Genomic DNA, 16,516 nt, shown 5'->3' with positions numbered 1-16,516 from the left:
TAAAGGTCACATAGAAAGTTTGAAAAATAAAAACTAATTAGACAATTCTGCTAAGTAAAATTAAAGATGAACCTTCGGCAAGAAAAAGTCAGAAAAATGCACACGTATGTTATGTGTGTATCACCCCTAAAAATAAAACGAATCCAAACCCTAATCGAATATTAACAGAATTTAGGACTTTAGTATACAATATAGGGAATTGAAGATGAAGGGTTAAATTGAGAAATATCGAGAGGTTGGCTTTATCGTTTTGGTCCTGGGTATGAGACTGAGACTCCTTTGTTACATAGGTTCTTCAACATTTGTTTATCTATTTTTATGTTATACTGAATGCGAAATGATATGTACCCCTGAAAGGATGTGTACTTTTGAAATGGTGTGAAAGGTTATTTACTATTACTGTAACTTTTTTTTTAGCATATTTTGTTAAAGTCATACCAAATTCGGTTAAACTATACTAAATTCTGTTAAATACAAAATACGGTTTTATAGCCATTTATATAATAGGTAAGATATATATGATTCATACAGCATAATCCAAGCAAACCCACTTAAAATCTTGCGTTGTTTCTTGTTCTAGAGGCTACGTGCCAGTCCATTATTAGTCTATCAATTTTAAATAAATAATTTTTTTTAAGAAAACTTATATTTTTAGTATAATTCTATATAAATGTAAAATAAATTCATTGAAAAACCTAATTTATATGAACAAAAAATATTCTAAAAGAAAAAGAAAGAAAGGAAAGTAGAAATAAAACCTTAAAACATAATAATTTTCAAACTTAACTCTATATGAAAGCAGACTTTATTTTGAGAAGTGCAAAAGCTAGACATATTCATCGATACAATTTATTTTGTGGAACATATATAATACAGAAATAAATTTACGAAGAAATTAGGCAAATGAAGATAATTGAGGCTTGGAAGGATTGACCAAGCAAATGTCGAGTAAATTGTCCACAGAAGTATATTTGTAATCAGGATATAACTTTGAGGCTTCCAAGTCGTCTTCTGTGAGTCCGAAACTCATCTGATCTCCTTTTATGAATATGTTATGAATAATTGACACAGGTATGTTGTCTGGAAATGGTAGAGCTGCAACCAAAACAATAAACATATATATATATATATCAGATAATTAACATTATATATTTTCTTAATCAACGCTAACATGGTTTTACAATACAAATATACATAAGCAGATAGAGGAATAATCATGCTTACCCAAATTTCCAACAAGTAAACTAATTATATATATATATTGTTATTATTTAAGGCAAGTTTCACACTATTATTTAATAGGTATTACTATATATTAAATATGATTTAAAAAAGAAAGTCTACTGTACAAAAAAGGAAAACATAACAGTACGATATACGTAGGTTGGGGACACAATGTTTTTTTTCTTTGGAATATTAATTCTCAGCTCATTATTTTGATATATAACAGAAAAGCAAAAGAAAGAAAATGATACCTAAAGCTAGATAAAATTAACATATCTCTTCTATATAAAAAGTAAAAAGTGTGGAGATAACAAAAAAAATTCCATTTTAACTATTTGTTTTATTAATTTTAACATAATATTTTAAATATTTAACAAAATATACACTCAAAACTACTAAACATAAATATTTATTAATTATATTACTATAAATTCAAATATTAAAAAATATCATTATTATACTTTCAAAACCAACTAAAAATAGATAATTTATTAATTATATTAATACAAATTTAAATTCAAATTCAAATATTATAAAATATTATTATAATATTATATAATCCTATATTTTACTAATAATATTAATATAAATTTAAATATTATAAAATATTATTATAATAATAATATATGATACATAATCTTAAATTTTATTAAAAAAATTATTATTTATGTTTCAAAAAATTATCATATTATATATATATATAGAAAAATCATAAATAATATTTTAATTTAGTATGTGTGTTATTCTTTTATATAATATTATTTATTTATTTAAAATTTATATAACAATAATATAAATTTAATAAAAATAATTAATAGATTCTATAAATAACATACATTGCATCCCTTCCCGTATATGTATACACGTGTGTGTTTGACAGATTTATATGTTCACGTAATCAGCATAATAGAGAACCTTATTATATATATTAGAATAGAATAATAATTCAATTATTGTCGCAGATTTACCCTTGAAAGTCCAACTATATCTCAGATGCATATTGATGTAGTCTTTCATTCTATTTATATGTACTATACTTACAAATTACATTCTGTTAGGAAAGTGGCTTTGCTTTTGGTAAGAGAGTAAATTATAATTTGAACAATGTTTCGTAAATATAATACTTTTTTTTGGGTATTAAAAAGGCAGACAAAGGATTATTAGGTGGTTTTCTTTTTTAAAATAATTTTATAAATAACTTACTTTCGGAGAGCTTGACCAACTCTTCCTCGGGAACATAGGTTCTTTGCAGTGTACGACCTGTCTTCCTCTCCCAAGAAGATATCAAATCTAATTGAGTTGTAATGTTGTGTTGGGGCCTACATATAATAACCCTATTCACCACTCTTTCATCACTCGCTGCTTTTACAGTATATGCAGCTACATCTTCTTCGTAATTCAACACCACTACATATCAACCACACAATATTACTTATTATATAATTAATTACTGACCAGGTGGTTACAGTATAACAACAAAAGAAAAATCATTCATAATAAAATTTTACTTTTATGCCAACTTTTGACTTTTCAAAATTATCATAACTAATAAGTAGTACATGTTCTTTAAATGTATATTTACAAGATTTTGTTATATATTAGCTAGAACCTGTTTGGTATAGTTTTGGAAGCAATTCCAAAGCTTAAAAGTTATTTAAGAAAGAATTTTGGTGAATTTTAAAAAATAGATTTTAATATATATATATATATTATCGGAGTGTTAAGTTCAATCTCTATTTTATCCTTTTAGTCAACTTTTTCGTTCTCAAAAATATATTTTGGAGTAACTTTTTATCAATTTATTTTTATGTTGGTATTGATTGTAGTTATCAAATATTCCAAATAATTTATAGTCAAAAACAGATTTGTATTTTTTTCCTACATGTGTGATAAATTAGAATATTACGAACTTTGTTTTCGGCACATAAACTATTCAATTTTTTTTTAAAATTTACAATAAACATGTTATAACTACAACGAAAACCGCTATAAAAATTTAAAGAAAAAATACTTCGAGATGTATTTTTAAAGACAGAAGTTAACTAAAATGAAATAGAAAATTTAGCAATCTTTATATATCTATATATAAAAATTCTTAAAGAAGTAAATCTGCACTTGTTTTTCTTGAAAGCTTTTTTTGAGAAAAACATTAAATAAATTATTTTATTAATTTTATAATAATAGATTTCCTACATATTGTTATTCTAACAGAAGAAAAAAATAATTTTGAGAATTTAAAAGCTCTTTTGAAGTAAATTATCTAAACTGCAATTAAAAACACTTAAATTTTTATTTTCTTCTGTTGTCTGCTATGTGTTTACTGTAATACAGAGGGATAGGAAGTAACAGCGTGACAAATAGTTCTAAGTTAAACTTTCGTATAATATTCTTTTCTGATTCAAAGTGTCTTCAAACAAGGTATTAATATTATTTGCTGCCGTGTACATATTACCCATTTATTAGATAGTCAATTAAATCAGGTCGGAAAATTATTAACTGTACAAAGTATTGTCCTATTATTTATTTATTTATTTTAACCTTAGAATAGTTTTGGTACGTAGTGATCGATCATTAGCGATAAAAAAATTTACCCTTGGCATGACCGGTGCCATAAACTATGACTTGGTCTCGAGTTTCATGTGGATGAAGCAAATAATCAATGAAATAAGCTGCGAATGCATTTGCAGAGACGTAAGTGTAGAAAATCCCTGCTGCCTCCGTGGCTCTTCTGATCTTCCTTTTATTTTCAAGTAAAGCCTCAAAAGGTGGCAATCCACTCACTCTGTCCACTTCATTCCCATACTCTGATGGAACAAATCTCTGCTCATACAGACATATATATGTTCTTTTTTCATTTCATTGAAAAATTAAGTAATATTTTCTATTATACATTTCATTTCTTGAACAAAATTTTAAAAATAAAGTAATTTGTTTATGATTCTATAAATTAATATATTTGTATCACCTTGATGTTACCAGCTTCTGCTATGGCCTTGATTATCTTGACTTGGTCAAGATGTTGAGGAACAGGCAACGTAGATATAACCACATCCACTTGTTTTAGAGCCATCACAAGTTTATCGTGCTCGTCCAATCCACCCTGTTAACGTACAAATTCATTAATTAATAACATACAATAAATGAATACACACACAGAATTGTACGTTGTACAGATAGATAGTAATTAATACTTGGAAGACGGTGACACCCATGGATTGAAACTGTACGTGGAGTTGAAGCTTAGAGGGATGGGCATCATGGGGATTGATTGGTCGAACGTAGACAAAAGTGGGATGGCCTTGAGAAACGCTGGCCTTCACCATGTATTTACCAAGGTAACCAGTGCCTCCAAAAATTAGTACCTTGCTCTTTGGAGAAGCCATAACAAAAATTAGTAATCAACTAACTGATTACTTTACGATGGACCTTGTTATTTCTCCAAGGCATGAAACAAAGCACGCATTTTATAGCCAGAAGTCCACTCTAAAGACCTACCTCTCGACCACAATTAATAAAGATATATTTTAAATACGTTGAAAAGTCTACATGAGCTTTTCGTATACAAGTGGGCTTTTTTTATTTGTTATTTTATTTTCTTTACTTTCGTAAAACTAAATAAATAAACTCAAGTAGAGCTGCTTTTCATACATTAAATAAATTGAGTCCCATTTTCATAATATATGTTTACATATAGGATATTTCTATTAGGGCTGAGGATCTAAACCGACAAACCGCGGTGACCGACCGCACCGCACCATACTACACCGCAAACCGCGGTGTCAAAAGTGTAATGGTTCGGTATGGTTTGTATTTTAGCTAAACCGCGCGGTGCGGTGCGGTGTGCGGTTTGGCGGTGTGAAATTTTGGTTTGCACCGCACCGCACCGCATACTTACAAATATATTAAAAAAAAAAAAAATTTACATATATACCATTTTTTATAGTTACCCAACATGAGAGACTTGTATATTTTTTTTGTGTTTCACTGTACTTAATTGATAACTTGTGATGTTGTTTAGAACTTGTTAAGGATTTGTTATGAACTAAGGATTTAGTATTTTTTAAAAATTTTAAATTTTGTTATGACATTTTTTTACACAAACCGTGGAAAACCGCCCAAACCACACCGCAAAAAATGGTTTGGTTTGGTCTGGTCAGTTTGGTGCAACCAAATCACACCGCATGGTGTGTTCTAGTTACTAAACCGCACTTGTGGCGTGGTGTATTAAAAAGTGTTCAAACCATCCAAACCACACCGTGCTCACCCCTAATTTCTATGTATGCTTATTGGTTGTAGAAAGAGATGGCAGAGGGGTGGGTTACATTGTGAAGTTTTTGTAAAACACTGAATAATTATTACGAAGTAGAAATTAAGAGAAAATATGTGAGGGGTAGGTAGTTTTCTTTTTCTTCCACTGAGCAAGTTAAGTACAAAAATTCATGGCAGAACTTTCTTTTTTAATTTGTACTTTATTTTCATTAAAAAACATTTTTATGTTATTTTCAACGTTATTTAATTTTAAAAAAATATAGCCGTGGGAAGCCAATGTCCTGTTTGCAGAACCAGTAGAGAAACAATTTGCCACAGTCTGGTTTCGTATCCTTTTGCTAGACTTTGTCTATCTCGTGTTTTGACTGGTTTTATAGCAGCTGGATGGAGTGATTTTTGGAGCTGGTTTGAAACTTTTTACAGCAGCAACATTGTGGACATTATTAGGGTGGTGGCTATGATCTTTTGGATTGTGTGGCGTGCCCAAAACGATTTAGTTTGGAACAAAAAAAGTTCGGTAGCCGAGGTGGTGGTGCATTCTGCAGTTATGTACCTTGAACAATGCGATAGAGCTCAAGATAAGGGCAATGAGGGATCCTCAGTTTCAGGTGCTTCACTTGGACCTGTTGAGCATTGGACTAAACCAGGAATTGATGTCGTTAAGGTTAACTGTGATGCAACTATTTTTGCTTCTAAAACAAGTTTTGTTTCGGGTGGATTGCTAGAGATCATGAGGGAATGTTGATAGAAGCTGTGTCGGAAAGTAGAGTGGGGATTTTGGACCCTTTCTTGGCTGAGGCTATTGGAATTAGAGAGGTCCTCAGCTGGTTGAAGCATAGGAGGAGGGATGAAGGCCTCTCTTCTCGCTTCAGGGCTCACGATATGATTGTTGAAACAAATTGCTAGGTTGTAGAACATGCAATTCTTAGTTCAGGTCAAATATTTTCTCCGTTTGGACTTGTTATTTCCTCTTGTAAGGTGCTACTTAGTAGCCTTCGTAATGTGTCTATTTCTTTTCTTAAGCCGTCCGGGAACAAGGCGGCTCATATGTTGGCTCGCTCTTCTTGTTCGAATCCTGGTCGTTTTATCAGTGGGGTTTTTGTCCCTGCTGAGTTACTGGTAATTGTTTAGCCGGAAGCTCGTAATGAAGTAAATCACCTTTATTCAACAAAATATATATATAATATATATGGATTATTAATGTAGTAATCTAATATCTAATTGATTTTTCAAAAACATGTTATCTTTTATTATTACATTATAGTTGACAACCTATTTCGTACAAAAGAAAATGGAAGTGTGTGCTGGAGCACTGAAAATGTACAATTCTACAATTTATCTAGACCAAAAGAAGATTTCATGAAGAATTGTAAAATAGACTACTCAAACTCAGTAGACCAGGCCTGATTAATCAATAAATACCAGTGTGGTGTTCCGGATGTGTGAGGAGTTTCAATACAACCAGCTAGTCCGAAGCACCTGCACACACAAGATCAGAAAAACACACCAATAGTAGCAGAGTTTTTGAACAAGAAGATGAATTTAAAACAGAGTAAATAAAAGAAAGAATGATGAACACCACACGTTACTTGGTTTAGAACAAGTAATGGTCCTACACCAAGGTTGGGAGTAAACTCCCTAGTCTTTTCACTATATAGAAATTTCAAATACAACTTAATCTTCTAAAAGAAAGGCTCTCGAGTACACCCCGGGAATTTTCCTCTCAGGACTACAAATTTTTGTTACAATTTAAATGAATAAGAAAAGCCTTTATATATATAGGCTAGAAACAGAAAAAGAGATAGAAACAAAATGACTAACTGACTTAAACTGTAATAACAAACTAATAACTGTAGTGAAATCAAGACACAAACTCCACAAATTCCTCCTTTTATGTCTTGATGAACGGTGAGTGAAAAGAACTAGGGACTCCCAAACAAATCAGCTTACTACTTAGGAGAAATGTTGAGTAAGTTCAGAGTGTTCTTGAACTTACCAACAGGAATAACTTTAGTAAGCATATCAGCAGGACTATCTTTAAACGTGATATTCTTTATCTAAATATCTCCTTCTTCAATGATGTCATGAACAAAATGTAATCTAATGTAAATGTGCTTTGTGCTCTCATGATACATATTGTTCTTGGTGAGATGAATCGCACTTTGTGAATCATAATAAAGGATTGCCTTGTATTCATTATAACCCAGCTCATTTATGAATCTTTTGATCCATAACCTTTCTTAGACAGCTTCTGTAATGGCCATGTATTCTGCCTCTGTAGTTGATAAAGCCACAACTTGTTGTAGGGTTGATAAAGCCGCCTCTGTTATTCTCAATCATCAATCTCCTTATTCTCTTTTATACAATAAACCACCTTCTTACGCTCATCTTCGGGTCTTTGGCTGCCTTTGTTTTCCTTTCCTTCGCCCTTATAACGATCATAAATTACAGCTGCGTTCTAAGCCATGTGTGTTCTTGGGATATAGTTCTCAACACAAGGGGTACTCTTGCATTGATCCCACTACTTCTCGTGTCTATGTTTCCCGTCATGTTGTCTTCAATGAATGCTCCTTTCCTTTTTCTGCTCCTTCTTCTCCTTCCTCTACTACTTCTCCCACTTCTTCGTCCTTTAGTTTTCTTTCGATTCCACCAGCACCTTTTCCCACTCTCTCCTCTCTTTCTCCTCCCCTTTCTCCTCCTCCTTCTTCTTCTCCCTCTATTCCTTCTCCTTCTTTTTTACTGCCTTCTCCCTCCTCTTCTCTTGTTTCCCCTCCTTCTTCTTCTCTCTCTCCTTCCTCCCCTCCTCCTTCTGTACCAATGATAGTAGATTTACCTGACCAATCTGATGCACCTACTATCCCTATTACTAATGTTCACCCGATGACTACTAGAGCTAAAGCAGGCATTCATAAGCCTCGGGTGTTTGTCAGTGTTTATGCAGGTCAAGTTCCTGAACCTCAAACCTTTGCTCGGGCCAACAAGTCTCCTTAATGGCGCCATGCTATGTCTCTTGAAATTGAAGCACATCATCGCAATGGGACTTGGACATTGGTTCCTCCTCCGCCTAATGTTACTATTATTGGGTGTAAATGGGTTTATCGGCTCAAGCTTAAGGCTGATGGTAGTATTGACAGGTACAAAGTCCGCTTAGTGGCCAAAGGTTATCACCAAACAGAGGGGTTGGACTATTTTGAGACCTTCAGCCCTGTTATCAAGGCAGCCACGGTTCAGTTGGTCATTTCTCTGGCTGTTTCTTTTAATTGGCAGATCCGACAGCTCGATGTTTCCAATGCATTTCTCCATGGGGATCTTTCTGAGGAGGTTTTTATGCAACAACCTCCCGGCTTTATTGATACACACAATCCTCATCTTGTCTGCAAACTTCATAAATCATTATACGGCTTGAAGCAGGCTCCCCGTGCTTGGTTTCACAAGCTCACTCATGCCTTACTGTCCATGGGTTTTTCGGCTTCAACTTCCGACAGCAGCATGTTTCTTCATCGCACCACAAGTGTCACCACCATCGTTCTTATTTATGTAGATGATATCATCATGACTGGGAGTTCTTTCACTACTCTTACTGCCTTAATTACAACATTGCAACAACGTTTTTCCCTTAAAGACCTTGGTCCTCTGCATTATTTATTGGGCCTGGAAGTTGTTCGCACACCGCACGGTCTCCATTTATCCCAAGCTAAATACATTCATGACCTATTGGTTAGGACTGATTTTATTAACACTAAACCTGTTGCTACCCCCATGGTTACTGGCACTCCCTTCTCTATTCACACTGGCATCCCTCTTACTGATGGAACTACATATCGCAGCACAGTTGGTGCTCTCCAATACTGCACTATGACTCGTCCCGACATCGCCTATGCCATTAACAAGCTTTGTCAGTTTATGCATCATCCGACTGACGTGCATTGGCTTACTGTCAAATACTTATTGCGTTACCTCAAGGGTACCCCTCACTATGGACTCTGGTTTCAAGCTTCACCTGATTTTTCTTTTCTCTGCTACACTGATGCGGATTGGGCCTCATGCCCCGATGATCGGCGTAGCACCAGCGGTTACTGTATTTTTCTTGGCTCCAATCTTATCTCGTGGTCCTCCTCTAAGCAAAAGGTCGTCTCTCGCTCTAGTACCGAGGTCGAGTATCGCAGCATTGCAAATGGCACATCTGAACTCACAAGGCTTGAATCACTTCTTCATGATATTGGTGTTCCTTTGTCTGCTCCTTCTACTCTTTGCTGTGATAATCTCAGTGCTACTTATTTGACAGCCAATCCTATTTTACATGCTCGCATTAAGCATGTCGAGATTGACTTTCACTTTGTTCGGGAACGTGTTGCTGCTCGCACTCTTCATGTACGCTTTGTTCCTTCTGCAGAACAACTTGCTGATTGCCTGACTAAGCCTTTGGCTTCTCAACCTTTTCAGTCTCTTCGCACCAAGCTCACCGTGCTCACTAGCCCGTGCATATTGTGTAAATACTAAATAATATAGGGTCCTCTCTTAAGTGTATATATAGACCCTTACTCATTGTACTGTAACAATATATACAATATACAGAATATTCAGCATAACAAACTTTCTCTCTCTTCTCCAAATACATATTCAGTCAATTTCCAACTTATAGTGTTATCTCCAATTGTAACGCCCTACTACCTTAGAGCCGTTACTAGGTGGGTTAAAATGTGCAAATTACTCGCTAATCGAGGTTTAAGTCAAAAGTGTAATTAAATCATAATCAGAGTAAAAAACTTGAGAATAAACCTTTCATTGAAAATTTATAAAACATTTAACCTTTGGGATCCCAAAAACATTTTTTAGAAGTATTTACAACTCAAAATATAATTAGAGTCGACTAAACGACAAAATTCAGGTTTTGTACAAACATCACCCAAAAACACCCCTGGCCGTGGCAGCCAGGCAGACCGGACATGTACGCGCCGCTCGTCCCGCTCGCCATGCTCAAGGTTGATCGACTCTCCCTTTGCCTTTACCTGCACCATAGAGCACCCGTGAGTCAAAGCCCAGCAAGAAAACCCTCACAAGCAGATAATAAACGCATATCAAACACTTAATATAAAATCAAGCCAACACCAGGTCATACAAGTACGGCCATGTCGTCCCAGGCGCTTTACCAGGACCTGGGATCACGGTCTAAACCGTAAGGATATCCTAGGTATCCCTTGGGGTCTCACCCTAGCAACTCGCACTCCACATGCTAAATGCTGCACCCGACCCCTTGCCGTTCCCGGCCTTTGCCGTTCCATCATTTACATACACATACAATAAAGCTAAGCAGAAATCTAAGCACATATAAATACAATCAAAGGGCCATGCCCCGCAACACAATCATATAGGGCCAAGCCCTGCAACACAAGCTCTATGGGAACAGTAGTTTTCTTACCTGTGTCCCGAGCTTTCCAAGCACCGATGTCCCGAGCACAGTTCCCTAGTCCAAGCCTCGCTGAATCCTTAGTCACAATGTATTGACAATTTCCACTCATTAAGTTCTAATCCATTAAATAACTTTAGATTATGGTTCTAATTTCCAGGACATTGAATTCTATCAATTCAGGTGATAAAGTCCATCCCGAGCCTTAACTATTGAATTCCCGAGCCTAAACCTCTTAATACTCCAAAAATGCATTAAGCGCCGCGGCCCTAGGGACTCATGCTGCAGTCCCTAGCTCAACCCGAGGCCCTGCCTCAAAATAGCCCACACGCGCCGCGGCTCTTCCTGAAGGGCGCCGCGGCGCGCCTTCAATTCCAGGTGCCCCTAAGTTTTAAGGGGCCACGGCTCAGCAAGAACAGTGTCGCAGCCCGACCCCTCGAGCCCAGAAAACTCCCCATTTTCACCTCAAAAACCACTCCAATTAACCCCAGAATCAAGCCAACAATCCCAACTAATCATCATAGAGGTTATACTACAGATTCAGCCACAAAACCCAACAAGAACTCAAGCCAAAAACCTTATCAAACTCAAAGTCAATTCCTTCACTCAACACACATGCATACTCTAAGAAAACCAGCAGTTACCCAACACAATTCACTGAAATTAAAGCTTTCCTTATGCTGAATTGAGTCTCCAAATCTGTTCTCTAAGCTCCAAGCCTCTAGCTCCCAAGATCCCAGCTGAAATTTACTTAGTTTTCTTGACTAGTTTCCTCCAAGATGTCACTAGGCCTCCAAGCTTCCAAGGAAAAAGATGAGAGAGAGAGATAGAATGAGTGGACCGGTTCCTATATTCTGAGGGTTTCCCTAACTTTGTTTTATTCAACTTAAGCTTCTAAGGTTACCCCAAAGCTCGGGGTACCAAAAACGTCCCCGAGGGAAAAATGGTGAATTTTCCCAATATTCCCTCCTAGGCATTCTAACCTCAAATATATCTCAAAATATTTATTTCCATAACCTAATAACCCCAAAAATGGCTAACACCCGAAATACCCCTCGACTCGCCCCAAGTCGGATTCCCAACCCCGTTGTGACTTTCTGACTAACAACTCCCTAGAATTGTCTTGGATCGTGCTACACAGATATATCACAAACATATCACATTTATCACTTTTATGGCCTCAACGGGCTAAAATCACAAACATACCCCTAATATCCAAACGGGGCCCACATGCATTTTTAATTCAACTAAACATGCATCTCTATCACCTATTCACATAAATTCACATATTATAACAATAATTCACTTATTTCCCTCCAAGCACACTAATCAAGGCCCTATGCCTTATTAGCAAATTTAAGTCGTTACAACTATCCCCTCTTTACATAAATTTCATCCTCGAAATTACTTGAATAACTCGGGATACTGCTCCCGCATCTCAGATTCCAGTTCCCATGTTGCCTCCTCAACCTTGCTGTTCCTCCACAGCACTTTCACCAAGGCGATGGTCTTGCTCCGTAAGACTTTGTCCTTCCTGTCAAGAATCTGAACTGGTTTCTCCTCATAAAACAAATCTTGACACATACTTCCGGAGCATGGACACGTGAAACACGTCATGGACCCCTGATAAGGCTGGGGGCATTGCCAATCTGTAAGCTACCTCTCCAACCCATTCCAGAATCTCAAAGGGGCCAACAAACCTAGGGCTCAGCTTGCCCTGAACACTAAACCGTTTCACTCCCCTCAAAGGTGAAACCCTAAGAAGCACATGGTCACCAACTTGGAACGCCACCCTCCTGCGTTTCAGATCTGTATAACTCTTCTGGCGACTCTGGGAGGCGAGCATTCGAGCTCTAATCTTCTCAACTGCCTCATTGGTCCTCTGAACCATCTCAGGACCTAGATACCTCCTCTCACCTGTCTCATCCCAATGGATAGGTGATCTGCACTTCCTCCCATAAAGCATCTCATATGGAGCCACTCCGATAGTCGCCTGATAGTTGTTGTTGTACGAGAACTCAATCAAAGGAAGATACTTACTCCAAGATCCCCAAAAATCTAGCACACAGGCTCGTAGCATGTCCTCTAGTATTTGAATCGTCCTCTCAGTCTGTCCATCTGTCTGAGGATGGTAAGCGGGGGTAAACTGTAACTGTGTGCCCATAGCCTTCTGCAGACTTTCCCAAAACTTGGAAGTGAAGGTGGGGTCCCTGTCGGATACTATCGACCTTGGTGCCCCATGCAGTCGAACAATCTCCTTCACATATAACTCAACGTACTGCTTCACAGTATAAGTCATCTTGACTGGTAAAAAGTGGGCGGACTTGGTATACCTATCCACAATCACCCACACCGAATCATGCTGTCCTACGGTCTTTGGCAACCCAACCACGAAGTCCATAGCGACATCTTCCCACTTCCACTTTGGAATCCCTAGAGGCTGCAGCAACCCTACTGGCCTCTGATGTTCAGCCTTGACCTGCTAACAAGTTAAGCACTTGGCCACATAATCTACCACACCCCTCTTCATGCCTGACCACCAGTACAAAGCTCTCAGATCTTGGTACATCTTCGTCGTACCCGAATGTAAGGAATAGGGAGTGGTATGCAATTCATCCAGAATCTCTCGTCGGATATCTGCATCCATCGGAACACAGATCCGACCCTTGTACTTCAGTAACCCCATCTCCGAAATAGAAAAGTCCTTAGCCGCTCCGACCAAAACATTCTCCCTATAACCCCTCAACTGGGAATCATGCCCCTGTGCCTCCTTGATCCTATCAAGGAGGATAGACTAAAGAGTGATGTTGGCTAACCTACCAACCACCAACTCTATACCTGCTCTAGTCATCTCCTCCGCTAGCTTATCAGATATTTGTCTCGAACTGAACAACTGTCCTGGGCCCTTCCGGCTCAATGCATCAGCAACTACATTAGCCTTTCCAGGATGGTATAGGATATCAAAATCGTAATCCTTAACCAACTCCAACCACCGTCTCTGGTGCATATTCAGGTCCTTTTGAGTAAAGAAGTACTTCAAACTCTTATGGTCGGTGTATATCTCACACTTCTCACCATATAAATAATGTCTCTTGATCTTAAGTGTGAATACCACCGCCGCCAACTCCAGATCATGCGTGGGATATCTCTGCTCATACTCCTTTAACTGTCTCGATGCGTAGGCTATCACCTTCCCATCTTGCATCAACACACACCCCAAACCCTGCCCAAAAGCATCACAATAAACCATGAACTTCTCATTGTTTGTCGGCAAACTCAACACTGGCGCTGTGATCAATCGCCGCTTCAACTCTTTGAAATTGTTCTCACATCGGTCTGTCCAAACATACTTTGTCTTCTTCTTCATCAATTCTGTCAATGGCATAGCTATTCTGGAGAACCCCTCAACAAACCGCCGGTAATATCCTGCCAATCCTAGAAAACTCCTCACTTCAGGAACATTGCTCGGTCTAGGCCAATCTCTCACTACCTCAATCTTATTTGGGTCAACCAGAATCCCCTCCTTACTGACGATATGGCCCAGGAATGTAACTTGTGGTAACCAGAACTCACACTTGCTGAACTTAGCGTATAGCTTATGCTCCCTTAATCGTTGCAATACCAAACGTAGATGCTGCTCGTGCTCTGTCTCTGACTGTGAGTACACCAGGATATCGTCAATGAATACGATCACGAACTTGTCTAAATAATCCTTGAAAACCCTATTCATCATGTCCATAAAAGTTGCTGGGGCATTGGTTAATCCAAAGGACATAACTAGGAATTCATAGTGTTCATACCTCGTGCGGAAAGCGGTCTTTGGTATGTCCTCCTCTTTGATCCTTAACTGATGGTAACCTGATCGGAGATCTATCTTAGAAAACACTGTCTTTCCCTGCAACTGGTCAAACAAATCATCAATCCTTTGCAATGGGTACTTATTCTTAATGGTCAACTTGTTCAACTCCCTATAATCAATACACGTCCTGAGAGATCCATCCTTCTTCTTAACAAACAACACCAGAGCTCCCCACAGCAAGAAACTCGGTCTGATGAACCCCAAATCCAGTAACTCCTGCAACTGAATCTTCAACTCCTTCAACTCTGCCGGAGCCATTCTGTAAGGTGTCCTAGATACTGGCTCTGCTCCTGGTACCAACTCTATAACAAAATCAATTTCCCACTGCGGCAGCAGCTCCAGCAGATCTACTGGAAATAAATCTGGGAACTCACATACCAATCTGGTCTCCCCCGATCCAACCATCACAACCTTAGAGGTATCCACAACACTCGCTAGGAATCCTATGCAGCCTCCCTGCATCAGGTCCCTAGCCTTTAATGCCGAAATCATAGGTACCCGCGGTCCACCAGCTGTCCCCACAAATACAAAGGGTACCTCCCCTTCTGGTTCAAAAGTCAGCATCCTACGCTTGCAGTCAATTGTTGTCCCATACTTTGATTGCCAATCCATCCCTAGAATCATATCGAAGTCATCCATCGCAAGCTCAATCAGATCAACAAACAATTCCCTACCATCTACCTCTACCGGTAAAGCTCTAATCCACCTCCTAGAGACTACCAGTTCCCCAGTCGGCAATAAGGTCTGAAAACCCCTAGCATACAGAACACTAGGTCTACACAGTTGATCTATCACTCTAGCAGACACAAACGAATGGGTAGCCCCCGAATCAAACAATGCAGTATAAGAAGTACCAGCACTAGAGATCTGACCTGTCACAACTGAGGGGCTAGCCTCTGCCTTCGTCTGAGTCAAAGTAAACACCCTGGCAGGAGCGAGACTATCGCCCTACTTTGGCTCCTCCTTCCTGGCTTGTGGGCAGTCTTTCTTCAGGTGATTGGCACTCCCACAGATAAAGTAGGCCCTAATCCTGCACTTACCCTGATGTCGTCGTCTGCACCGAGGACACACTGGGAAACTCCCCTAGTTTTCACTTCCGCCCTGACGGCCACTAAAACCACCCCATCCCCTCCTATATGAATTGGGAGGAATAATGGAATCTGGGGCCTTCCTCTTCTTCTCACTGGAGCCACTACCCTGACTAGATCCAATAAATGGAGGCACTGTCCTCCTGGCATCGCGCCTAACAGCGCTCTCTCTCCAAATCTGGTCCTCGGCCCCCTCAGCTATAAGGGCCTTGTCTACCACTTGAGCGTAGGTAGTAGTCTTTGGATCCAAAGTGATCTTTACATCACGGGAGATCATAACATTCAATCCCCGTACAAACCTGTTCCTTCTTGCCGCATCTATCGGTACTAGATCTGGCGCAAACTTTGCCAAACACTACTTCAGAGCATACTCTGTCACGGTCATCCAGTTCTGAATCAGGTTGATAAACTCATCAACCTTCGCAGCTCAAACTGCCACACTGTAATATTTCTCATTAAAGATACTTCTAAATTCTTCCCAGGTCATAACTGCCACTTTCCTCCTCTGAACCACTACATCCCACCAGATGCGGGCATCTTCTCTGAACATGTAGCTTGCACAAGCTACCCTCTCGTTCCCCTCAACCCTCATGAAATCAAGAATGGAGGAGATAATATTCATCCACTGGTCTACCCGCAGTGGGTCTGGTCCACCCTCAAAGGTGGGAG

At 38.4% G+C, this 16,516-nt stretch overlaps 1 protein-coding gene across 2 annotated transcripts; it reads right to left on the bottom strand.

The window, feature by feature from the left end:
• Window positions 1-789: 789 nt before the first annotated feature.
• LOC133800534 (isoeugenol synthase 1-like) lies at window positions 790-4,676 on the bottom strand. Of its 2 annotated transcripts, none has more exons than XM_062238540.1 (5): window positions 4,452-4,676; window positions 4,190-4,324; window positions 3,816-4,044; window positions 2,428-2,631; window positions 790-1,095 (listed from the first exon to the last, which is right to left on the bottom strand). In XM_062238540.1, the coding sequence occupies exons 1-5, from the start codon at window positions 4,605-4,607 to the stop codon at window positions 896-898; spliced, it is 924 nt and encodes a 307-aa protein (XP_062094524.1). In that variant the 5' UTR covers window positions 4,608-4,676; the 3' UTR covers window positions 790-895. The 2 variants fall into 2 exon arrangements, with proteins under 2 accessions (XP_062094524.1, XP_062094516.1); XM_062238532.1 differs by having other exon boundaries at window positions 4,416-4,674.
• Between the last annotated feature and the right edge of the window lie 11,840 nt (window positions 4,677-16,516).

Source organism: Humulus lupulus, chromosome 1 (assembly GCF_963169125.1).
Source record: "Humulus lupulus chromosome 1, drHumLupu1.1, whole genome shotgun sequence".
Classification (NCBI taxonomy): Eukaryota; Viridiplantae; Streptophyta; class Magnoliopsida; order Rosales; family Cannabaceae; genus Humulus; species Humulus lupulus.
The sequence above is the reverse complement of the archived record's forward strand: the minus strand, read 5'-3'. Positions and strand labels throughout refer to the sequence as shown.

Coding starts and splice junctions, on each gene's coding strand:
- LOC133800534 (XM_062238532.1), bottom strand. CDS start 4,607: ATGGCTTCTCCAAAGAGCAAGGTACTAATTTTTGGAGGCACTGGTTAC. Junction 2,632..3,815: donor TGGCACCGGTCATGCCAAGG/GTAAATTTTTTT, acceptor GTTGATATGTAG/TGGTGTTGAATTACGAAGAA. Junction 1,096..2,427: donor GTTGGTCAAGCTCTCCGAAA/GTAAGTTATTTA, acceptor TTTTGGTTGCAG/CTCTACCATTTCCAGACAAC.